Raw genomic sequence first — 26,747 nt, 5'->3', positions numbered from 1 at the left:
TGCCTGAAACATTGCCTTATGCTGTATGGAGTCAAATGCCTTTTCATAATCCACAAATGCCAGGCATAATGGTGTTTTATATTCATTTGCTTTCTCCATTAGCTGTGATATTACGTGAAGGTGATCCATAGTTGAGAATCCTGTCCTAAAGCCAGCTTGCTCTTTCGGTTGATTCTCATCAAGTATTCTTTCTAATCTGTTAGTAATGACCCTTGTGAACAACTTGTAGATATGGGATAACAAGCTAATTGGTCTATAATTTCCAATTTCTGATTTATCTCCTTTCTTATGCAGCAAAACTATGATTGCATTATTCCACTGCTTAGGCATCACACCTTTTCTAATGCACTTTGTGAAGAGCCTTGCCAGTTTTTGTGTTATGTCTCTTCCTCCCAATTTTAACAACTCTACAGTAACTTCATCTTCCCCCGGGGCTTTCCGATTCTTCATTTTCTTCAATGCATGTTCTACCTCATCAGGAAGAATATCGGGTATGTCGTATGTGTTGCTACTTTGCAATCCATCTTCCCCACTGCTGGTATCATTCCCTCGCTCCTTGTATAATTCTCAATAGTAGTCTTCTGCTATTTGAATTATGCCTTCTCTGCTGTTTATAAGTACACCATCGCTATTCTTCAGTTTCAGTATCATTTGTCTTTCTGTATTACTGCTCATGGCTGCTGATTTAAATCCTTTGTTTTCCCTTAATGCTTGTTCTACTTTTCTTGTGTTAAATCTTCTTATGTCCTCTCTGAGTCTCTTTCTAATGGCTTTGCATAACTCAGTATACTCAATTTTCTCCCTGTCAGTGTTTTTCTTGCTCTTCATTTGTCGTCTTTGGTTCATCATGACAAGTGTTTCTTGACTAATTTTTTCTTCTTTGGATTTCTGTTTCCCTATAGGTTTCTTGGGCTTTATCACTTTCAGAAAGTTGTAATATTCCTCGTCGATATCTTGGTCCTGAGCAGTCTGCAGAAGCTGAAACTTGTTCTTAAGTTCCAGTACATACTGCTTTTTCTCCTCCTCTGTTATCTCAAAGACCTTTGTATTATTTACTCGAGTCAGTTTTTTCCTTTCCTTTCCTACATCTATATCAAGTGTACATCTTACCATTCTGTGATCACTTCCAACATTTACCTTATTCAGGACGGTAACATCATTCACAATATATCTTCTGTTAGTGAGGATGAAGTCGATTTCATTAGTTGTTAATCCATTTGGACTCTTCCATGTCCACTTTCTGTTCACCCTTTTCTTGAAAAAAGTGTTCATTACTGACATTCCTTGAGATTCTGCAAATTCCACAAGTCTTTCACCTCTTTTATTTCTTTCACCAATTCCAAAATTTCCTATAGTTCCTCTTTCTGCGCTGTTTTGCCTTTTTCCAACCTTAGCATTGAAGTCCCCCATAATAATAGTGTAGTGGGTTTTCTGCTCATCTAGAAGACTCTCAATTTCAGTGTACATTTCTTCAACCTCTTCATCATCATGGCTCGATGTTGGTACATAAATCATTATAATCTTCAGCTTGTATCTCTTAGAAATCTTGAGTATTAGTCGTGACACCCTTGGTGATGTACTTTTGAATTCCAAAATGTTGTTTTTAAAATCTTTATGGACCAGAAACCCAACTCCACCTTCACTCCTTTCACTGTTTCCATTGGTGTACAGCAGATTTCCACTTGATAAACTTATAAGTGATTCATTTCTTCTTCTTGTTTCAGCCAAACCAATGATATTCCAATACACATTTTCTAATTCCTTTTCCAGCTCTAATATCCTGTCTTCACCGATGAGTGATCGTACGTTATAACAGGCCAAGTTCAATTTCCGTGCATGGCAGCCTGGTCGTACCCAGAGATTCTTAGCACCCTCTGCTTCCACTCTGATCCTCTCGCTGCCGTAAGAGGGAGAGTGAAAGCTGCTGGGGACTGAGGGCCATTTGTATTGTTGTGCTCTCATTGCTGGAGGGTTTGGTCTTTTCCTCTTCACGCTGACCAGGCGTCTTGAAGAGAACCACTCTACACGTTCGTTGCCACCTAAGTGACGTAACAGGGCTTACCATCGAGAAGGTGTGCATGAGTGGATTTTAGGGAGGCAGGCCAACCGGACTTCTCCTAAATCTTCTGTAATAGAGAGATATTGGATCCATCAGTGTTTTAGGCTGAGTGTCTGATAACACACAGGATACCTGTTCCCCTCTAAGCCCCTAATGTAATTAATCGTAATTAATGCAACCAACACAGTTACATTTTCGAAGAGTTAATAATGGCCTATAAGAATGAAAAAGCAACAATGTCTGAGCGCAGTACGAAGACTATAAATGTAAGAAAAAGACCTGAATTTGAAAATTAAATTAGATGTTTTGAAGCGAATCGATTCCAGTCAACGACAAGCGGATGTGTGCCATAATTTAGGACTTGCGAGTTTAACTGCAAGAACAATTATAAAAAAATAAAGAATTAATTTTAGCAGCGGGAAAGATAGCTGTTCCACTGCAAGCAACTAGTGCTAGGCTGACTATTGGGATTGAAATGGAAAGACGTTAACTAATTTTATTGAAGATAATATCCAATGCAGAATTCAGTTAAGTTAAATATTACCAAAAAAAAAAAAAAAAAAGAGAGAGAGAGAGATTAGTTACTATGATGATCTGAAGAAAACTCGCCTAAAAAAAAAAAAAAATGTGGAACCATTTAAAACTGGTAAGGGCTGGTTACAGAAAGACAAATGATACTGAAACTGAAGAATAGCGATGGTGTACTTATAAACAGCAGAGAAGGCATAATTCAAATAGCAGAAGACTACTATAGAGAATTATACAAGGAGCAGGGGAATGATGCCAGCAGTGGGGAAGATGGATTGCAAAGTAGCAACACATACGACATACCCAATATTCTTCCTGATGAGGTAGAACATGCATTGAAGAAAATGAAGAATCAGAAAGCCCCGGGGGAAGATGAAGTTACTGTAGAGTTGTTAAAATTGGGAGGAAGAGACATAACACAAAAACTGGCAAGGCTCTTCACAAAGTGCATTAGAAAAGGTGTGACGCCTAAGCAGTGGAATAATGCAATCATAGTTTTGCTGCATAAGAAAGGAGATAAATCAGAAATTGGAAATTATAGACCAATTAGCTTGTTATCCCACATCTACAAGTTGTTCACAAGGGTCATTACTAACAGATTAGAAAGAATACTTGATGAGAATCAACCGAAAGAGCAAGCTGGCTTTAGGACAGGATTCTCGACTATGGATCACCTTCATGTAATATCACAGCTAATGGAGAAAGCAAATGAATATAAAACACCATTATGCCTGGCATTTGTGGATTATGAAAAGGCATTTGACTCCATACAGCATAAGGCAATGTTTCGGGCACTGGAAAGACAAGCCATTGATACCCCATATATTATGATTTTGAAGAAAATATATACGAGAGTGCTACATCCTTTATTAGACTAGACAAAGACAGTAGGAAATTTAAAATTGAGAAAGGAGTTCGACAAGGAGACACAATATCTCTGAAGCTGTTTACTGCTGCCCTTGAGGAAGCTTTCAGAAGATTAGACTGGTCGCAGAAAGGAGTCAATGTGAACGGAGAGTACCTAAACCATTTACAATTTGCAGATGACATTGTGGTCATAAGCCATGATCTCAAAGAATTAGAAGAAAATCTTAATCAGTTATGCACAGCTAGTAAGGATTTTGGACTAAAGATGAATATGGCTAAAACAAAAGTAATGATGAACAAGTATGCCACAGAAAGGGAAATAATGATTGAAGGAGCAGTAATTGAAAAGGTGGAGTCATATACTTATCTGGGACAAGTTATTAGCTGTAATAATGATAAATGGTTGGAAGTCAAGAGAAGAATAAATTTTGGATGGATAGCATTCAGGAAATATATTCACATACTGAAGAGCAATATTCCAGTTTGTCTGAAACGTAAAATAATGAATCAATGTATACTCCCCACCATGACTTATGGAAGTGAAACTTGGGCACTCACCAAAAGAATGGAAGAGAAGCTGAGAACTACACAGCGAAGAATGGAACGAATCATATTGGAAATCAGACTGTTAGATAAGAAGAGAAACACATGGATTAGGCAACAAACTCAAGTAAAGGACATTCTTATCAAAACTAAAGAACTAAAATGGTCTTGGGCAGGACACATAGCTCGAAGACATGATGACAGATGGACTAAGAAAATAACAGAATCGTATCCAAGAGGAGCTAGAAGAAAACCTGGAAGACAAAGGCGGAGATGGATAGATGAAATTCATGAGTTTGTGGGTAGTAAATGGATGTCCAGTGCTCAAAACAGAAGGAACTGGAAAGTTGCTGGAGAGGCCTTCATCCTGCAGTGGATTGAAAATGGCTGATGATGATGAAGGACTGGTTGAATAGATTTAAAATCTAGGGAGAAGCTGCAAGTGCAGATCAAGGAACCACAACTTTCAAAAAGGAACTTGTTAAAATTTTGAAGAGAGGTATTGTGAGTTATACTTCTCAACAAGTTTATAACATAGATTAAGCAAGACTTTTGTGGAAACAAATGTCTAAAAGAAGTTTCATATTGAAAGAAAGAAAAAAACATGCCAGGTTTCAAAGCGGCGAAGATCGGTTGACTTTATTGTTGGGTGGTAACGCTGTGGGGGATTTAAAATTAATACCCCTTTTAGTTTATTTCGAAGAGGGCCAACCCAAAATCGACACATTTTTTGATTAAATTCATCATTTAAATTAAATTGATTTATATCAATTAAATTCATGATTTTAATTGGAATTTTAAGTTTAATTTTGATATGTACGTAGTTTCCACATAATTATATACGTATGTAATGCAGAATGTTTTAAATGTATAAATATTAGAATATTAAATATTTTGACCGACATTTGTGCATCTTTTCACTACTGTTTATTACTGATTAGGAAATATCCTATGGCACCGACCGCAACTTACAAATGCATATGTTACCTTATGGTAAGGCGGTGCTCGCTTAGCGTGGATTCACTTAGCGCTCTGTTTTTCCGGAACAAATTATCAGCGTTAAGCGGGGGTCACCTGTATATTATTTTTGAACATATCCAACAAAACCTTGACCTCCAAGAAAGAACCATATTTTGTTGGAAAACACAACTAAGAGGGACTTAAGGTTGTGGTTGGAAGAACCATAACTTCCTCCAGTTCCAGTTTTAGTGATTTTATTGTTAGCACTCAGTGTTTCAAATTTGTGGATGACCAGCAAAATCTTTGAGAAATGGGTATTGAAATTTGATAGCGAGATGTGTAAATAAAGTGAAAGTGACAATAATCGTTAACAAAACTTAAGCACATTCCCTTCTTCCAGCACGACTTCAGAATTTACAACCGATGGATCAATGAAATCATTAAAGTTCATTACAGAAGAAGGATTTTCACAAAATTATTTTTGCTGTAAAATAACCAGCTGACTGATAAAATCATTACCCATACAGGAATCCATCATGAAATTCCCAAAAGAGGTTACAGTTAACTGTTCTAGCAAAGCTAGACTTTTCAATATGGATGCATCAGATTGGAAGAAGGCAATGCTATTACCTTCTCAGAATTGAAAACAAGATGAGAGTTGAACAAAACACCAAGAAACATTAGCGAAAGAAATTAACTGCCACAGATTACCTTAGCAATACAGCTATTTTGGAAGAATCAAATAATGTAGAAGAGGTGGCTGGTGAAGAGGGCATTTTTGAAAATTATTTAGTCGAGGAAATGGCAAAAGAATTTAAACCAATTTGTGGATTTTGATTTCAAGAAAATGTTTTCGGAAGGTGTTTTTAGCTTTTAAGTAAATGTGAAACTTATTTTGAAAGGAATACTGTTCAAAAAACTTACAAGTTTTATATATATATTAGCATTAGTAGAGGCATTTGATGCAAGAAAGCAAGCTTATGCAGCATCAGCCAAAAAAAAAAAAAAATAAATAAATAAATAAATAAAAAATAACCACTTCCACTTCACCCCTCTGTTCATTCAAAATACCTGTCCAGCTGAGCCTTAAACTTATTTAGGCTATCAACTTCCACGACAAGGGATGGAAGTCTATTCCACCAACCAACCACCCGCTGGCTAAAGGCAAATTTCCTCACGTCTATCCTACATCTGTCTTTTCTCAATTTGAATTTATGCCCTCTCAGGTGATTATTCTGAGCAAGAGGAAGAATCCCATCAGCGTTGAGCATGCTCAAACCATTCAAGGCTTTATACACCTCTATCAGATCACCTTGCTGGTGCCTAGTCTCCAGACACTGTAATTTGCAAAACTTAAGCCTTTCTTCATAAGAGCACCCCTTTGTTCCATTCACTAATCTTGTTGCCCTTCTCTATACTCGTTCCAGCATCTCTACATCCTTCTTGAAATGAGGCCTCCAGACCTGTATACAGTACTCTAGGTGTGGTCTGACCGTTGCCTTATACAAGGGAATAATCACCTCCTTATCCCTGCTAGAAAAATTCCTATATATCATTGACAATACACCATGAGCTACTCTTGCAGCCCGTCTGCACTGCTCAGAAAACTTCATATCTGCCTGCACAACCACCCCCAGGTCCCTTTCATTCTCTACCACTGTCAGTGTAGTACCACAGAGTTGATATGTTGCTCTGGGATTGCTGTTTCCCATGTGTAGTACTTTACATTTGTCAATGTTAAACTTCATTTGCCACCTCGAAGCCCATCTGCTCATCCTTTCCAGATCCTGTTGCAGTAGCATAGTGTCAGTATAACGTATGTTAGTTAAGAAAAGGAGGAATTACCTCTATGATGTCATGTATAATACTTCTGCGCTGATACTCTCCATTGTTGAATTAACTATGCAAATAATTTACATGAATTTCACACTCGTGTATTTTGGGGTCAGATACCCCTGACCACTGAAATATGATCTTCAGACGACCATATTTCAGTGGTAATATCGTACCTGGAAATTTTTTCTTTTTATTTCTTTAGTGATCAAAAATTATATTTGATAACATTATATACATTTTTTAAATACAGTAGTGCGTCAGTTATCCGGAATAATTGTCAGACCTCTTCTGGATGGCAAAATTTTCCAGATAATCAAACGTAAGGTAAAATTTAATAATAAATTCTGTTATTAATGTATTAAGGTAAAAGAAAAAGACTTTAAATAGCATGAAAAAAACAAATTTATTTAATTAAAAATAATAATAATAATAACTTATACATAAAAATTTGCACATTTACATATGTATTTATATTCAGATAGGTATTTCACTGCAAATTTTGTGGGAAAAAATTTAAAGTAATTTTTTAAAATAATGTTTGATCATTTTTTGTTTAGTTTGTTATGACCTTTTTTTGCGCTGCAAAATCACTCAAGTTCCTTAATAATATCAATTTGATTATATTGAATTCTGTCTGGTTTTCTGCCCATTTCAGTGCTGTTTCTTTTTGTTGATATTTTACTATAAAAAAACTGAGAAAAATAATAAATCACAGTTTCGGGATAATATTATTCTTATCGAATCTGGATCTAAACTAAACAATATGAAATGAAATGAACAAAATATGTCATTGAAAATTGGGTTCCTCAGAAACACCTTGATAATCTTATTATGCAGTTTCCTCCCTCTTTCTTACTTCTTGGGAATTTTAATTTATATAACACCATGTGGGGTAGTGCCGATATCAGTGGAAGGGGACAAGTCATAGAGTATATACACTCACTGACAATGACCTCTCCTTCCTAAATCCACCAAATACAGAGGATGCGGAAAGGTCAGGGAATGACCACCGCATATCCCCAGAGCAATATGGCCTTAGTTGCTAATGCTCCTAAAAACCAAATAACAATAACCTTCCTAAATGTTGAAACAAACACCTACTCATACGTCTTCTGCCACTGATCTTTCTATCTGCTCCCCTTCTCTCCTCCCCTCTACCTGGGAGGTGAAAGAAAACCATATGGAAATGATCATTTCCCTATGATAACTTGCTTACATAGTGGGAAACTGTCTCTTCCTCTTAGGTTACGGGGTGGAAAATTGATCAGGCTGACTGGAATGCCTTTCAACATCTGGAAAATTTTGACATCACCACAGTCAGTCAGGAACCTATCAATAATGCAGTCATACATCACAGAAAGCATCTTCCATGCAGCTGCAGTTGCAATTCCAAAACATCGATCTGGTTTCCACAATTTCCCAAACCATGTTGGAATTCAGAATGCACAGCAGCAAAAAAGTGCAAGACAAAGCCTGGAGGATATTCTGCCAATATCCCACCACAGCCAATCTCATTGCTTTTAAATGTGCACGTGCTGAAGCACTTTTTATCTGATGTCAGAGCAAAAAGGATCCTGTTCTTTTTGCTCTGAAGATTCCAGAAGATTCAAAACAATCCTGGATTGTTTTGAATCTTCTATTAATTAGACGACCAGTTCTAAGGTGGTCTGGAAAATGAAGGGAGAGTACGCTGCACACCCTTCATTGGCCCTGGAATATAATGGATGTGCTATTGCATGCTCTTGGGGGAAACATTTTCTAACATCTCGGCAACATCATCTTACTCCTTTAAGAAATTAAAGATAGATTACACTTTTCACTAGTTGAATTTTTAGATTTTCATTATTTTCCATTCTGATTTACCTGTGCACCATGCCACTAAAAGAACAACTTAGTTTTTATAGGCCCTTGAGAGCTACATGCCTGAAAATGATCACCTGAATTTTATTTAATCAAATAGAATTTTATGTAATGTTATTCTGCTGAACCATCTAGTGGAATTATACTAAGATAATAAAATTGTATAATCATTTTACTTAACCTTAATCTTTTTTTTAACCTTATTATTATATTTTCATAGAAAAGTTCTTCTGGATCCTGTTTTAACAAATTGCTTATTAAACAAGAATGAAAATATTAGTATGTTACCTTGGGAGGAATTGCATACTCGGTAAGAATTATCAAGTTTTACATATTTATAAATTGCTGTTATCTCATTTTGAAATGTTTAAGGAAAAAAAAAAACAGCAAAATATTTTATGTATAAAAGGCTGATTCAAAAAGTAAGCAATTTTATTATGAAAAGTAAAGTAAAGGTAATGGAAAAATATATATTTTTTATTAATTTTCTGTGTAATCCCCATTCTTTACCCCCCCACATTGTGTATATATTCCACAATATGGATATATTCTTTATTTTATTGTTAAATCTATACCTTTGGAAGTGATCAAAAATCATAAGAAGCCAGATCAGGTGTTAATAGTAATGTTCTCAGATTTCAAATCCAAGTGTATTAGTTTTAAGCAATAATGTAAAGATTCACATATAGATTTATAACACCAGTACCATTTTATTATAATCTTATTGTAACAGATGTATTGTCCAAAATCACACTTCCATTTGAAACAGAATTTGGAAATGTTCCAACTTGCTATAATGGGTGGCACACTGGAGCATTGCATGCTGGTGGAGGGGGGGCAGCTCAGCTGGCTGCCTCAGGCTGGATGTTATAGAGGGAGCCATATCTGGATTTCAGCCCCCATGGGGAAAATTGGCTCCTCCTCACCAGTCCACCTTGGGCATACTTGTGTGGGGGGGGGGGCACTGACTTGATTGTCTCTGGGTGAAAGTGGTATTCACTTGAAATTTTTTTAGAATTTAGTCCATTTGACTTTCCAGGTTACAAGCCAAGGGACGATTCCAATTCTGGTAGCTTAACAATTCAAAATTGCAACTGTTTGGAGTCAGATAATGTGACAAATGAGTTCCATGCCTGCTTCAATTTTACTGATTTCAGTCAGTGGTTTGATCATCTCTCTTAATTTTGTTGGTTCTGTTACTTATCTGTCAAGGCCAAGGCATAAATGATAAGAGTAGTGTTGCTTTCTTATCATTTATGCTAAAATCTGTTATCATATCATAAAAGATTTGTAAATGTAATACAATTTGTTTTGTATATGAAATTTTACTGGTATAATCCTAGAACTCATCCCACAATCTTCATTTGCTTCTTGTAAGCAGGATCATTCCTAGAGGTCAGTGGCCTGGGCAAGAATTAGTGTTGGGACTACTTGGTCCTTCCTGTCAGGACTGGGAGGTGGGGGGGGTCCGATTATTTTGACTTGGGACTCTTTTCAGTTGGGAGCCTGGCTGCATTGCATCCTCTGCACCTCCCTTAAGGACATATTATCCAAGGGTGCACTTCTATGCAAAACAGAACAGTTTCGGCCATAATCATAAGTGTTCTATATGTTTGTTGTTTGTTTGTTATTTGGTTTTTAGGAGCATTAGCAACTAAGGCCATATTGCTCCGGGATATGCGGTGGTTGACCTTTCCGCATCCTCCATATTTGGTGGTGACGGGCTCGAACCCCAGTCTAATCAAGAGGCGTGTGCTACACACTGCTGCTCCTTCCCACCTGGCTATGGTGGCGCCAAGTGTTCTATAGCAAGTTTATTCTGTCAGTCTTAATTACTAAGCATGTACATAGTTATGCATTATGTATAGGTGTGCCTAGGATAGGATGAGCATAGTTCCTGTTTTTGAAATGCGAGATCCCATTGTCCTGACAAAGACAGTGGGATCTCTGTTTTAATTTGTTCTCTTTAAATACTTTAAAGAGAACAATAAAAATAAAACACAATGTGTACTGATTGGTTAGTATGTCAGGTTTAAAATGATTTAAAGAAAAACAATAATAACAAAATAATGTGTACTGACTAATTAATGAAACATCTCTTTATAATTATACAAAAGTTTGTAAAGCATAACAGCAATACAAATAAAGCATAGCATGACGTTTTTGCAATTTACATACACACTGCAGTCCCATGGGTGTATCCTGCTTTTTATATTTTAAATATGTGGTCACCCTAATAAAGGGTTTTTTTTTTTTTTTTCAGAATTTACTTAAAACATCACTATACAGACCATTAGTGATTTGATTGCACTCTAGCTTACACTTACAGAAAGTTTGTCTCTCCCTGATAATTTATAATTATCCCATACATTTTTCTTCTCTGCCATTTGTAATCATCAGTCTGTTTGATATCCACTTAGGTCTAAACCTTGAATAATATCTTTTAGTTGATATAAAAAAAAACAGGCTGCTAGAACAGCACATGAGAATCTGTCAGTAGTATACAGGAATTTTGCCTTTAGGAAGTGATTATGCCATTACATACAGGTCTGGAAGCCTCATTTTAGGAAGGATGTGGATCTGTTAGAATGGGTGCAGAGCAAAGCAACAAGATTAGTCAGGAACATGAAAAGGTACTCTTGCCAAAAAAAGACTTAATTTCTGCAAATGGCAGCTCCTGGAAACTAGGCACTTGTGAGGAGACCTGATTTGAAGTGTTTAATGCTTTAAATGAGTAAATTAAATTCTGATGGCATCTTACTCTTTCCCATTTTCTAAAATGAAAATGGATGGCTGCAAGATAGTTGTGCAAAAATTTCTTTTTAGACAGAGTGTAATTGGTTGTTGGAACAAATTTCTATCTGATGTGGAATTGAATAGTTTGACAAATTATAAGATGGAGTTGTTGTTGTATGTTTTACGGTGCAACGGCAGCTATAGGCCATTATGCGCCAAACAATGGTAGGAGGCAGAAGGCTTTATTAAAAGTGAGATTTAAGCATTATATTCTGTCATAGCATTTTATCCTTTTTAGGAAAGTGAAAACTGCATTAATATCAGATCTGTTGCCTAATATTTGTTGCAAAGTGGGTGTGATTTGGGCTGCATAGTTTGATAAGAAGGTCATCTGCTGTACTCCATTATAGAGAGGGCAGTCAACAATGATGTGCTGGACTGTGATTTGCGCATGGCAGTTCGGACAAGAAGGCGGGTCTGAGGAAGAGAGAAGATAAAGGTGAGTAAGGTGTGTATGTCCTATTCGTAATCTTGCAAGTGTGACTTCTTCCTTTCGGTTCGAGCGGAAACTAGATGGCCAAGACTGGAGTTTTGGTTTAATCCGAAGGAGTTTGTTGCCTTCTTGGTTTTGCCAGTAAATCATACTTCGCTTTGTTATAAGACTTTTATAATCGGTGAAAGGAATTTTGAAAGAGTCATCAATTGGTTGCACAGTAGATTTGGCTGCGTGGTCAGCACTCTCATTGCCAGGTATGCCAACGTGGCTAGTGACCCAACAAAATTTTATTACTTTCGTTTTCTTAGCTAGATGAGCCAGCAAGTTTTGAATATTATCAAGTAGGTAGTTATGATGCTTTCTTGGCTGCTGTAAAGCGAGAAGGGCACTCAGAGAGTCGGTAAAAATAATACTTTGGGTAAACTGCTTCAACTTTATAGTTTCTAGCACCATTTGAATGGCATGAAGTTCAGCAGTAAAGATACTGCATTCTAAAGGTAACTGATTAGAGGTTGTAGATGATGGAAGAACAACAGCAGCACCGACGTGGTGATCAGTTTTGGAACAGTCTATGTATATCCTGGTATAAGATTCATATTTCTCAAGTAGAAATTTATGAAGCTGGTTTACATTCTGTGAAGAAAGAGTACTTTTCTCCCATTCTTGAAGGGACAGATCACAGGTGGCAGGGCAAAAAGCCCATGGAGGAGTTATGAAACTAGAGATGGCTATTTTAGAAAAGTCAAGCTGCCAATTATCAAGTAGTGAGCAAAGATGTATGCCAGCGGGTCGATTTATTGATGGATAAACGGCATACAAGTTCTCCCAATCTGGTGTAAATAGATGTTTCCACGATGGATGCAGGGGTTGGCTTTTTATTTTGATGGCATAATTTAGCAGTAAAATTTGTCTTCGTAGAGAGAGTGGGGGATTGTCAGCTTCAGCGTACAGGCTCTGCACAGGAGCTGTGCGGTAGGCTCCAAGAGCAATGCGAAGGCCACTATGGTGAATAGGGTCCAAAGCCCTCAAAATGCTAGGTCTAGCAGAGTTGTAAACTGGTGACGCATAGTCTAACCTTGATCTTACAATAGCATGATATAAATGAAGGAGTGTTTGATGGTCAGCACCCCATGTTGTAGCTGATAATACTCTCAAAATGTTTAATTTCTTGAAACAGGTGGTTCTATGTTTAATATGGTCAAGAAAGGTCAATTTTTTATCTAAAGTTAACCCAAGGAAACAAATGGTAGGCACAACAGGTATATCATGGTTCCCCAGCTTTAGAAGTGGGTCAGGGTGGAGATTACGTCTTCTACAGAAACGAACTGCAACAGTTTTTTTCAAGTGATATGCGAAACCCGTTATCTGTGGCCCACGTTGTAATCTTATTAAGAGCTCCTTGCAGTTGTCTCTCAATCATTCTCATGTTCTGTGAGTGACAAGATATACTAACATCATCTGCATATAAAGTAGTAAATACAGTGGCCGGAATGATCTTGGTAATTGAGTTGATTTTTATAATGAATAGAGTGGCACTTAAAACTGAGCCCTGTGGAACACCTTCTTGGATGAATTTTCAGGAAAGAGTGGATTGAATACGGACCTGGAAGGATCGCTGCTTCAAAAAGTTCTGTATAAATCTTGGCATATTACCCCTGAAGCCTAATGCATGTAGATCACGGAGAATACCGTATCGCCAAGCTGTGTCAAAATCTTTCTCAACGTCTAAATAAACTGTAGTCAAATGTTCCTTCCTTAAGAAGGCATTACGAATCTGGTTTTCCATTTGTATCAAGAGGTCTAAAGTTGATCTACCTGTATGAAATCCACACTGCGATGAATTGATGAGGTTGTATTTGCTCAGCACCCAGGTGAGTAGGCGCCTCCGTAGCCAGGTGGGAAGGAGCAGCAGTGCGTAGCACACGCTTCTTGATTAGACCGGGGTTCGAGCCCGTCACCACCAAATACAGAGGATGCGGAAAGGTCAGGGAATGACCACCGCATATCCCGGAGCAATATGGCCTTAGTTATTAATGCTCCTAAAAAAAAAACCAAACCAAACCCAGGTGAGTCGAGAGTTTACCAGTTTTTCCATTATTTTCCCCATACAGCCGGTGAGGGCAACAGGTCGATAGTGATGTGGGTTGATTGGATCCTTGCCAGGTTTTAATAATGCTATGACATATGAGTGTCGCCAGTTATCAGAGAAAGTATTTTCTGTGAAAACCCAATTATATAGCTGGAGTAAGACACGAAGCGACTTTTCGCTCAGCTCTTTCAACATGACATAGTGTATTCCGTCAGGTCCAGCAGCACTGTGTTTCGAGCTGTTAAGAGCAAGCCGTAGTTCAATTATGATAAAGGGACAGTTGTACATTTGATAGGTGGTCTGTGTTAAAATTTAGGGTCTGCTTTTCAGCAAGGGACTTTAATTTCTGAAAGTTTGGTGAGTATGAGGATACAGCAGAGGTTTCAGCAAAGGATTCTCCGAGAGTGTTGGCTATGTCTTGAGGTAGTGAAACATCATTGCCGTTTATATTCAGTATTGATAGATGCAAAGGAGGATATTTATTATACATTTTTCTAATATTTTTCCAGATGGTTTGTGTTTTAGTGGACCGCATAATAGTTGAGGCAAAGCGTTTCCATGACTCTCTTTTACTTGCACGCTGAATGCGTCTAGCATTGGCTCTGGCTTTCTTAAAGTGAACTAGAATAGCAGCAGTAGGGATTTTGCGAAATTTATTCCAGGCTTTATTTTTCTCTTGTTTTGCTTGATTGCATTCATTGTTCCACCAGGGTTTTGGTCTCATTCTATGATTTGTGGACACTCTTGGTATTTCTGCTTCTGTGGCCAGCAATATTTGATTTGTTACGTAATCAACCGCATTATTTATTGACATATTTGAAACAGCTGTTTTCTGCAGAATGGCTAGTTGCCTATATTTTACCCAATCAGCTTTGGTAAAGTTCCATTTGACAGTTTGATTATGACAAGGAGGTGAATTTGATTCTACACGGCAGACTATTGGATAATGGTCACTACCCAGTAGTCTGTCATGAACAGACCAATCAAACAGCGGAAAAAGGACTGGTGAGCATATGGAGAGATCAGTTGCTGAGCTTGATCCAGAAGGTAGATGAAAATAAGTGGGTAAACCAGTATTCAGTAGTGTCAGATTAAATTTATCAAAAAGCTTTTCTAGTATTTTTCCTTGTTTATTGTGTATTCTATCACCCCATAGAGGATTATGAGCGTTAAAATCTCCCATGATGCAAAAGGGAGGAGGGAGCTGAGATACAACAGTTTCAAGATCAGTGTAAGAAATGTCTTGGTTAGGGGAAAGATATAAGGAGACAATGGTAAAAGAAAAACGAAAGGATATTCGAGCAGCTACTGCTTCTAGATTTGCTTGTAACATTAATGGTCGGGAAGGGATATTAGAGTTGACTACAAGTGCAACCCCTCCATGCGCCGAATTGCTTAAATGAGAAACTCTATCTTTTCTGTAGATAACATGATGTTTAAGTGAGGTACCAACAGAAGCTGTTAAGTTAGTTTATTGGAGGCAGAAGGTAACTGGGTTATACTGGAGAAGGAGATCCCGAATGTCATCAAGGTTGGTGCGATACCCTCTACAATTCCATTGAAGAAAACTGGGCATTATTTGGGTGAAGTGTGGTCCTCGGTTTCTGTCCGAGGTACTGTTGGCTTATGGTGACCAGATTTTCTTTTTGGGAAGTACGGTCTTCCTGTTTCCATCTCTTCTTCTGGGAAGAGATTGAGAACGGGATCTTTGCAGTCAGTGTTTCCTTCCATTTCAATCGAATCAGTTTTAGTAATATCAACACGTTTTGAGTACATTGGGTTATTGGTAGAATGCGGAACAGTGATTGGTGTGTTAACAGCCTTGTTTGATTTATATATGGTTATCAGAAAGGGGCACAGCTTCCAAAATTGACCGAGCACAATCTGACATTGATCTGTCTGGGGGAAACGTTACCTCAGTTTGAGTACCAGTTGTTATTGTTCTTTGCACAGTACTGCTTACTGCAGTTGGCTTTTGTACTACTTCAGCGTAGCTGGGTCGAGTGTTAAATTGAGCCTGTACAGATTTTTTAGCTTCTTGGTACGAGATGTTATTTTCGGCTTTGACCTGTTGAATGTTTTTTTCCTTTTTCCAAAGGGGACAATCTCTGGAGTAGGTAGTATGTGGACCATTACAATTTGAGCATTTGTGCTGCTCTGCTTTGCAGTCGGAGTGATTGTGCTCGCGTGAACCGCAATTGGCACAAGTGGCTGAACCTCTACACGCGTTTTGGGAATGCCCAAATTTTTGGCATTTAAAACACCATGTAGGGTTAGGAATGTACAATTTTATTTGACAATTCAGATAACCTGCTTTGATGGATGCTGGAGGTTTGGGACTATCAAATGTTAGTATTATGTTCCGAGTTGGAACTAGAGCATTGTCTTGTTTTGTGTATATGCGCTTTACATGCACAATTCCCTGGTCTTGCAATTCATTTTTCAACTCTTCTTCTGAGAGATTTATGAGATCCCACTCAGCTATCACACCCCTGGAGGTGTTTAGAGTAGCATGAGGGGAGACAGTGATCGATAATCCTCCAAAGGATGTTAGTTTTTGGAGCCGTTGTGATTGCCGTTCATCTGAGACCTCAATGAGCAAGTCGCCCGATCTCAGACGCTTAGTTGTTTTCGGAGATCCTATTAGATTTTCTAGGTATTTCTGAATTTTAAAAGGTGAGAGACTACCAAGAGACAGTTCTTGAGTCGAATGCAATACAAGGTGCATTGGATGCCTTCTTTGTACACTGTCAGTTTTTTGACATTTAGCACTGCATGAGTTAGTCTTCTATCTCATGAGCAGCCATATTAGGATCCCTATGCCCTGTAGGAGAAATCATTTTGCTCCTTTTAGCCCCAGAAAGATAGCTTTTCTTTCCAGGTTACCGGCCCCGCCACGGGGAGGCAGGAGCAGTGCCACAAGGGTAACCAAGCGGTTGAGTTAGTTTGGTTAGTAAGATTAACAAGAAACAGAAAGGTGAATTTCCTTCCTGTAACTCTGCCTACTTTTTGTAGTGCAAAAGTTTCTCAATACAAATAAATGAAGAAAATTGTGTTTAAAATCTAAATAAAACTATTTGCTTTGCACACACACAATATATAGATCGCTTGGAAATCGCTTGGCTACAGTAATAATTGCTTGGCACCCGGGGCCATAAGATGGAGTGTACAAATGATGTGAATAACTTTTTTTTTTAGCTGATACTACATGAGCTTATTGCTTTGCATCATTTTCCAATACAATACAATATCTATAAAGCAAAAACATACAGAAATAAATTGAAGTTCCTTGGCTTATTATTAATGTTAGTTTTAAAATTTTTTTGAAGTTTCATATTTCTAATTCCATTTTACTTTATAGTTGTTTGTTGAAAATGCAGAAAGCATATGAAGTAACATTTCCTGGAGAGAAACCCATTTTTAAGAAAGGACAGTTGGAGCCAATAAACTTAAGTGTTGTTCAAAGATCTGGAAACAAAAAGGTATGTTTAACAAAGTTCCAGCATCATTTAAAGTATGACTGTTAAATATACAATTGATTTAAATATGCAAAATAGATCAGTTTCATATGCTAGTTAATTTTTATCATGCATTGTTTGAATTTGAGTATTCTTTACTTTAAGAAGATAATTTTTAATGTTTGATAATTGATATGCTTATATATTTTCATATACTGCTAAAAAATATTGGGATTCAAGAGTCTCTTACCATATTAATGCATAATTTAAAATTTGATCAGTTAATATGCAGTATTTTGAACTATGTTCATCTTTGTAATTATTTAATTAAAAGAAGTCTTTTAAGAGACTAAGTTAGTAGCCGAATGGCTTATTTGAAAAAAAAAAAAAAAAAAAAAAATCACTTATGCACCATGATAGTTTTATTTTTATGGATTGTTACATTCAGGAACTTCTTAAACATGAAAAAATCATCTGTTGAAATAATATTAATTATTGGATAAAATACACCACTGTTCGAGGAAATCACATCATCCAAAAAGTTTCATTCTGCTGTATTCAGCAATAAAATTATAGCTATAGGTTGTAATTATGAATACATATTACGTTAGACACTTCTTGCACAAATGATGATAAAGCACTGTGAGGAAACATTTGTTATCTCACTTGTGATCCATAGTAGTAGTAGTATAGAGGAATTTTTCTGTGCCATTTAGGCTCTAGTAGCCAAGCAAATCTTGAGTCATACAAGGAATTTCTCTCTGATTTCTGTAGCAAGTATGCTAGAGAATAAAGTTTTCCACTTTTAAGTCTGATGTTTTTATTTAATTTTCTGCAAGTATTTTCATTTTCTGCAATTTGCTCTCAAGGGTGGTTAGAAGGGTAATGGTTAATGTGCTCTTCTGATCATCACATCTGTGACCATTACTGAATTAACTGACTCAGTGGAATAACTATGTGTTATCTCTTGCTGATAATAAAGAGTTTTTATTGGAGTATATATGGATCTGATTTTGCGGAGTGGATGGAAGTATAACTTGGTGCATTTCAGGCATTTTTAGCCTAATATATCAATAGCACATGTTTAACAATCCATAATAGGCAGGATTAATTTGTTTTAATAATAGAAAATATATAATAGTGTATATATAAATTGTTATTATGCTATATAATTTGCAATTATATAGCAGTGTGCTGTATGCAAGTATCCTTAAATGGTATGTTTTATCTAATTTTTATTTATGTTCAAACATCTATTTCCTCCTGGAATTTTAATCTCTCTGAACAGTTAAATATTATTTTGACTGAAAGAATTTAGGACTGGCCTCAACCTTATTATTTTTAATAATCTGTTATTTACCCAAAGAGCAGTATTTATCTTCTAATAAAGTTATTAAATTATCTTTCATCAACAAATATGCTTCTATAAAAGATACTTGATTTTGCGTTTTCTGTCATTTAATGCTAATAAACTATTCTGTTTGTATAACAGGTGACTATTGTTCACAATTTGGAAACTTATGGAATTGATCCTGTTAAATTTGCTCATGAGGTCCAATTAGGTGTTGCTGCAAGTACTAGTGTGAGTCCAACACCAAATGGAAAAGGAATGCAAGCTTTAGTCCAGGGCAACCAGCTGAAATACTTAGGTAGACTTCTTCTTGGTGAGTTTCCATTCAGAGCTTTTTAATGAGTTATTTTACAATTTTATATAGGCCACTTAAATGGATGCATTCATCATTCATGCGCTCATGCTACATAAAATTCTATTTTTACATGATAAAAGAAACATTTTAAAAAAATATATATTTTAAAAGAAAATATTCCTTAAAAAGCTGCTAATGATAAATGGAAACTGGTCATCATTTTCCTAGCTTCAGCGAGATGGGTTAGTTTTTGTGTAAATCCATCACTTGTCAATTTAAATTTATGGCTTTGTTTGTAGCATTTATCGTTCTGGCCACATAGGTCATGTCGCCATGATGAGAAATATTGTTTCTAGTACTTGTACCGTGCTTAGCAGCAATAAAGAAGTCACAACAATTAGTACCAGGAACTGATAGTTTACAATTAGTGTTCTACTTCTATTTAAAATTGTAATGGTGAATATTTCAAAATATACGGTCAAACTTTGGTTATAACAAGCATCATGAGACCGACAAAATTTCCTCGTTATAACCATTACTCACTATATTAGTGATGAATTAAAGCTACCTCCTATTTTTTTAATTCTCAATAACTTGATAAAAAGATAGATTCAAAAAACAAAAGAAATATTATAGAGAAAAAAATATTAGTATATATTAACATTTTATTTGTATTAATGTGCTTTTTTTTTTTTTTTTTTTTCTCGGTTATGTTCTTTTCTAGTGCTGATATGTAAACATGTTTATTCTTCCACAATGTCAATACTGTTGAAGAGGACAAAGAATACTTTTTCACACTTCAAATTTTTTGCACCACGTTCTAACTCATGAATAATTTCGGCTTTTTCGTGAATTGAGAGACTTCCATTTGTTAGTAGACATGTTTCTGAAGGAAGGGTTCATTTCTGATTTTACTTTAAAATGACAGATTTTACTTTAAAAAGTCCCGAAATAAATTTATGGTTCAGTGACTACAAGACAATCTGTAAATTGGATAATGCAACAAGTGGGATGCCAATGTACTATTGTATAGCCCTCATCTCTGAAACGCGGCCGCTATCCGATGCGGGCAGTGCCAGATTAATCATTAAGCAAAATAAGCATGTGCTTAGGGTACCAAGGGAAAGGGCATTGCAGTTTTTTTCCTAGCTATCTTGCCAACTTTAACTCTTTCACTGCCACACGCTACTTTAGTGGCGCCTCTGTAGCCAGGTGGGAAGGAGCAGCAGTGCATAGCACACACTTCTTGATTAGACCGGGGTTCGAGCCCATCACCACCAAATACGGAGGATGCAGAAACGTCAGGGAATGACCACCGCATATCCTGGAGCAATATGGCCTTAGTTGCTAATGCTCATAAAAACCAAATAACAAACAAACAGCTACTTTAGTTGATTTTTTGTAATTGTTCTTACCTGTCATGTTTGACTTTTCTCCGCATTGTTAAAAAAAAATTTCTTCCAAAAAAAATCGCTGTTGTTGTGATACTAAAGGTTAAATTTACAAAGTCCACTCGCAATTAGTGTATTTATTACAAATTGAAAATAGCAGCTTTCGTGAGTTTCATGTGTATTTTATTTAATAAAATACACATGAAATTTTTTATTTAACATGGTTGTGGGGTCTTGCCTGGAAGAAACTGAAAAAGGGTTATAAATTTTCAAACTCTTATTTCATGTTCAGCACTTATTGAGTCTTAATGTCTTGTAAGTTAAACAATGGAGAAGCAGAGGCTGAGGGGGCACCATTGCTGGGCTGTGCTTAGGGCATCACTTGGCCTTAATCCAGCACTGGATGCGGGTGGTCATAAAAGCTAAATCGCCATTTTCATTTTTGTCTATTCTAAGAATTGGGTTTTTTCCACTACCCAAGCAATTAAGAATGTTTGCATAGTTACTGATATTTGTATGGTATATCCGTATAAGTATGCTCATTATAACAGTGAGCGATTGTATGAGAATACATGTAAATTAAAATTGGCTTTTTGCTCATTACAGCTATGATCTCTTTATTTCCATGCTCATTATAACCAAGTTCGACTGTATGTTGTTGTATTATGAATAATATTTTACTGACTATATTGCATCGTATTGAATATTACCAAGAGATATAGCCCCAAAGGCTTCCAGAAATGCAGATACTAATAAGAGATATATTTAGAAATTTCTTTTAAAAATAACACACTTTTATAATGTGCATATTTAAATTTTCGTACAAAAGTAGTAAAAATAAAAAAGAGACAGCTGAGAAAACTGAGGAATCATTAAAAATTGCTAATTATCCTGGTGAATAAAAACTTGAAGATATCCCTGTCACCCTGGAAGCGGTTTCAGATTTGTATCACATACCGTTTGCACAGTAATGTTTTATAGTTTTGTAAAGGAGGTTTGTGGATGCAGAAAATGCTCGTGGCTGGTCAAAATTATCTATTACAGCCATTCCATACCAGAAGGAGTGAGAGTATTAATGACATATTGTGCCATTGTTTCAAATGCCTGCTGACCAATGAAAAAATTCCTGTGCCCAATTACTCTTGAAAGTATTCTGTTTAGAGAGGTTGAAAATACCAAAAGGATCCCATGTTAAAGTGTCTCCATTCATATTAGAAAGTATTGTTTTGGGGAGGTCATCTAAAATGTAATTTCTAATACTTCTGGCCAGGACCAGAAGTATTAGAGTGTCTACAACAAAAGGTGTCCACTAAGGGAGGGTTTTACTATATCTCTGATCCTACACAGAGATATAGTAATACAGCACAGACACTATTTTATTATAATTCTCTAATGGGCTGTTCTTGCATTGTGAAGCAGTTGGATTAGTGATGTGCGATGTAGTCTCTTATATTAAGGAGAAGGGGGAGTATCTCTGGCATGTAATAGTGAATTCAACTACTGCAGTTATTGCTCTAAGAGCAATATTTTTTTTTTTTTGTGTTGAGGACTTGTGTATGTAAATGGATTTCTTTACACTCAATGGAATATTGGGTTCTCTTTGTTGACCTTAGTGTTGTATGAGGCTTTGTTAATTTTATTTTATTTAGTGGTGCAAATTGTAATGTAGAAATTGACTGTAATGTGTGGGCTCCCTGTAGAATGGAGTACCAAGAGAAGTGCCCAGGTTTATTCTGGTCAGATTTAGGAGATTAATACATTGGTTTCTACTTCAAGGATATGTATTTCATTGTGGGTTAGAACAAATTGAATTTAATTAGAAGGCTGCCTATAGAAGCATTATTGCTTATGCTTTTTGCTGTCATTGGCAAAAAAGGTGAAAAATAAACAGCTGTACTGCTTATTATGAGAATGCTGTAGACTGCCTTCTAATTTAATTGAGTTTATTATGTTCCAACAATCTACTTCAGGGGTTGAAATACATCCTTGAAGTAGAAACCAATAATAGTATTAATTTCATAAATCTGACCATGATAATACAGGGCACAAAACATCTCTGTACTCTTGAAAGGTTAAAGCATTATTAATCCAAGCCTTGATCAAAGCGGGTAACCACTGAATTGATGTGTTCGTTAACAAAGAAGAAAGTCATCTAGAATAAATATAAATTATCAAAATATGATGTGTGTTATATTTAGTTACTCGGGGAGTAGGAAATGCTAAGGTAGACTTTAAAAAGATATTGGCAAAGAGTGCAAAGGACAGTAATAAAGAATATTTTGCATGTTACCACTAGAAGGATGGGACTAAACCATATTGGGCTGCTACAGATAATCCTAAACAGAAAGCTGATGAACAAAAAAAAAAATTTTTTTGCATGTGTATTTACATGTGAGCATTCTTTTATTCTTGTCAGTACTATTAGTCCACAAAATAGTACTGAGCATTCTTTTATGCTTGTCAGTACTATTATTCCATATAATAGGTATCAGGAACTAATGATTGTGATCACTGAAAATTCTCACAACAAGATTTGTCACCTTTTTTAAATATAGGGATGACAAGGACATTCTTTCAGCTTGATGGACTTGTTCCTTGGTTCCAAACTAAATTATAGAGTTTTAACAGGCATTTATGGAAATTATTACCAGCATATTTTAATTCCATGTTGAACTTGGAGACTTTCCAGATTTACAGAATTAAATATGTTTAAAAACATATTTAAAGTAGCTTTAAATTCTCGTAAAGATATATATCTTCCCTATCTGTATTTTAATTTTGTGATATATTATACAAATTAGTATCAATTTCTGTCCATAAATTTTGGAAGTAATCTAACCAGGTTTCTTTTTTTAATCAGTATTTTCTTTAATGTCTTTATTCATATTTTTTTATGATTTTATTAAAATTGTGTCTTTTCACTGATATATCCCTTTCCATTTTTGATATAAAATGGTCCCACATTTCTCTATTTTTCTTTCTACATGCCTCTCCAGCTATTGATCTTTTTCTTTTATATTCAATTGCTGCTCCTTATTTTGTTTTGCTGTTTAACCAATTTTTATAGGCTTCTTTCTTTTCCTGTATAATGATTTTAATATCATTATTCCAATTCCTGCTTTGGGATAATGAATTTTTGAAATCTGCTTCCAAATTGATTATATCAAGAACAAAATCTGTATAGCTACCAATCAGATTTTGCAGCTTCATTCTTTCATATCACCTAGCAATGTTTAATATAACTGAGCTGCGCATTTTTTTGTGATGACATAGAACACACAATGTATATATTGGTGACTATGCATGTTTCTCCAGAACCACAGCCAATGGATCCTATGAAGAAAATTGAATTATCTGAATATGTTGGTTTCCAAACTGGTCAATCCCTAATTAGTTGGGATAATCAACATTCTACTCTGTTTGGTATACATTATTCATTTAAAAACTTAATAGAAAAATTTTTTTATTTATTTTTTTTAAATTTTTCCTTTTTTAAACTGATGCTAGTAAGTTATACTAATTATTATTTTTTTTTTTTTCAGAGAAATACATGATACCAAGGAAATATGTGAATGGATTAGAGGCAGTTAAAAAGAAATCCACAAAATAGTCTTAAGAGCTGTGATAGGTGAATAATGATGAAAGTTTGGATTCCTTTTGAAAACGTCTTTTGAATGGATTACTTTTTAAATAAACAATTTTTTTTTTCCTTTTTAGAAATTTGATATCTATTGAGGCAGTACCTTCATCATGCTAGCTATTCAGGTCAGTGAAGAAAAAAAAAAAAAGAGGATCAAATGCCAATTGGAACTGGTTTCCAATTGGATTTTTTATTTTATAATGAATATACACAAAATATTGAATCCAAATTATGACGTTATGAAGAATATTTGCATATTTTAAGAAAGAACTAAACATGAGGCATAGAACAGTTTTATATTTCTTATTTATTCATTTAGCTACCAAATTGATTTGCTAAATTATGGAATATGATCCGAATTACTCTTCTGAAGGATTAAGACACCTAACCACACAAAATTTGCATTGTAGCAAGTCTGGCATTTTTAAAAATTATGCTGGCTGGTTTGAGTTAATCCTTCCTAATAATTTTGTTAACTGCTTAAATATTTACTTTAAATTCTCAGAATGCTCTAAAAATTTGGGTGCCCACCTATCACAATCTGATTTTAGTAAAGTTCTGTGCTGATAAGACTTAACCCCAACAAACATAAAAATGCAAAAATAATCAGGGTAATGTACATTTCACACCAAGTTACTGCTGCCAGTATCATTTAGAAAAAGAATGATCATTTGCAATGAATTGGTTGAAAAACTAGCAGATTTTGGTTACATCCTTAGAGTAAGTGAAAAGGTATCTTTGTGATCGTTTATATCAATACTTCTCAAGCAGAGGTGTACAGACTCTTTCTCAGGGATCCAACATATTTTTAAAGGAATATTGGGTTCTCTTTGTTGACCTTAGTGTTGTATGAGGCTTTGTTAATTTTATTTTATTTAGTGGTTGCAAAATAATGTGCTTTGTGAGCAGTGAGGAAGACATGTTCATCAGTTGCAGACATTCAGGCAAACACTGTTCTGAAAAATAAATGTTGGCTAATAAAATGCCAGTTACTCTCACCTTGTGACTTTCAATGCCTTGAGATCACAGATAAGAATTCATAGATTTTGGATTTAACAGTGGATAGGAAAATGACTTCTGGGTTCTATGCTTGGAGTTCAGTCAAGTCTTAATTTTATTTTCATTATGAGGGAAAAATGTAAATAAATAAAATTATTGTAGATATGACTTGTCATCTGCTAGGTTGAAGAGTTGTAATGACTTGCTCATGCACCTGTTTATAAAAATAGTGGACACTATCAAATTATACTTCTTAATATTTAGGAAGAAGTTGCTCATTCGTTTTAAGTTATGCTGATAGGAATGCAGTATTGGCTGCAATATGATTTTATGGAATGAGTTTGCTGAAGTTATTCACATTGTGATATTAACACCTTTTTTTCATAGGGCTCATGTAACAGTGAACTATACACAAATCCTGTTGAAAATTGTGGTTTCATTGTATATGTGATTACTGCTTTTTTTTTTTTTTTTCTTCTTTAATCAGTCAATTTCTGATTTAATTTGAAAGCTGTGCTCTGTACATATCAAGATGAAATGCTGTTTGCACACTCAGAGTAGTGCACAAGTTGCTGTAAGTGGGAATGCTGGAGATTAGCTACATTTTATGTAGAATGATTCAAAAATTAGCATCTTTACAATAATCTTTTATTGTTGAAAATAATCAGAAATTACCAGATAAAGAAGTTCATAACATATTCTCAAAACTTCACTGCCTGTTCTTCCTTCAACAATTGCCTAATTCATTACAAGTATAGGAGCATCTTGTTGAACCACTGCCAGAACTGAACTGTGCATGCCAATAATACAATAATAAGTCCTTTTTCTCTTGAAAATGCTTGAATTGTTCTCTGAGTATATAGTGAGTTTGTTACTTGTTTCAGGAATTAAAGACACTGTAGTTATCTAGTCTCAAGCAGATAGTTCCCCCCCCACACAAGTTATTCCAAATTTTTCAGCCTGGTAACATGCAGATTGGCCTGTGAGTGCAAACTTGTACAGACATAATGCACACAAAATTAAATTATTATTATTAGTAGTAGTAGTAGTAGTAGTGGCATATAATGCAAGAAAACAAGCTTATAAAGCATCAGCCAAAAATAAACCCTTCCACATCGCCTGCCACTCCTTCCAATAATTTGTCTAGCTCTTCCTTGAATCTATGCAAACTACCTACTTCCACAACAACAGATAGAAGCCTGTTCCAACAATTAACCACCTGCTGGCTGAGGGCAGACCTCTGCACAGCTGTCCTACAACCATCCTTCCTCAATTTGAATTTATGGCTCCTTTTGTGTAGTCTGAACAAGAGGAAGAATTCCATGAGCATTGAGCTTTCTCATTCCATTTAAAGCTGTAAACACCTCAATCAGATCACCTTGCAGGTGCCTAGCTCCAGATGCTGTAATTTGTAGAACAAGCTTCTTGGTAAGATCACCCTTTCATTTCCTTCAATCTCGTTGCCCTTCTCTGCATTCGAGCAGATCTACATCCTTCCTAAAATGAGGCCTAGGCCTGTACGTAGTACTGAAGCTGCAGCCTAACCATTGCTTTGTACAATGGGATAATCACCTCCTTATCCCTGCTAGCAAAGTTCCTGTATATCAATGATAAAACCCCATTAGCTGTGTAATTATTG

At 35.7% G+C, this 26,747-nt stretch overlaps 1 protein-coding gene across 1 annotated transcript in view; it reads left to right on the top strand.

Annotated features, from left to right (window-relative positions):
* eIF2D (eukaryotic translation initiation factor 2D) overlaps nucleotides 1-24,123 on the top strand; it is a 77,979-nt gene extending 53,856 nt beyond the window's left edge. The window contains exons 4-7 of the mRNA XM_090373822.1: nucleotides 8,874-8,963; nucleotides 17,336-17,456; nucleotides 18,925-19,096; nucleotides 24,012-24,123. Coding sequence (XP_090229948.1) covers nucleotides 8,874-8,963; nucleotides 17,336-17,456; nucleotides 18,925-19,096; nucleotides 24,012-24,079 — 451 coding nt within the window. The 3' untranslated portion in view covers nucleotides 24,080-24,123. The remainder of the gene's footprint in view (nucleotides 1-8,873; nucleotides 8,964-17,335; nucleotides 17,457-18,924; nucleotides 19,097-24,011) is intronic.
* Nucleotides 24,124-26,747: the final 2,624 nt, after the last annotated feature.

Source organism: Mastigoproctus giganteus, chromosome 5 (assembly GCF_048544385.1).
Source record: "Mastigoproctus giganteus isolate SK-2022 chromosome 5, ASM4854438v1, whole genome shotgun sequence".
In the NCBI taxonomy this organism is placed as follows: Eukaryota; Metazoa; Arthropoda; class Arachnida; order Uropygi; family Thelyphonidae; genus Mastigoproctus; species Mastigoproctus giganteus.
Note: the sequence above shows the minus strand (reverse complement) of the source record. Positions and strands in the feature narration are given on the sequence as shown.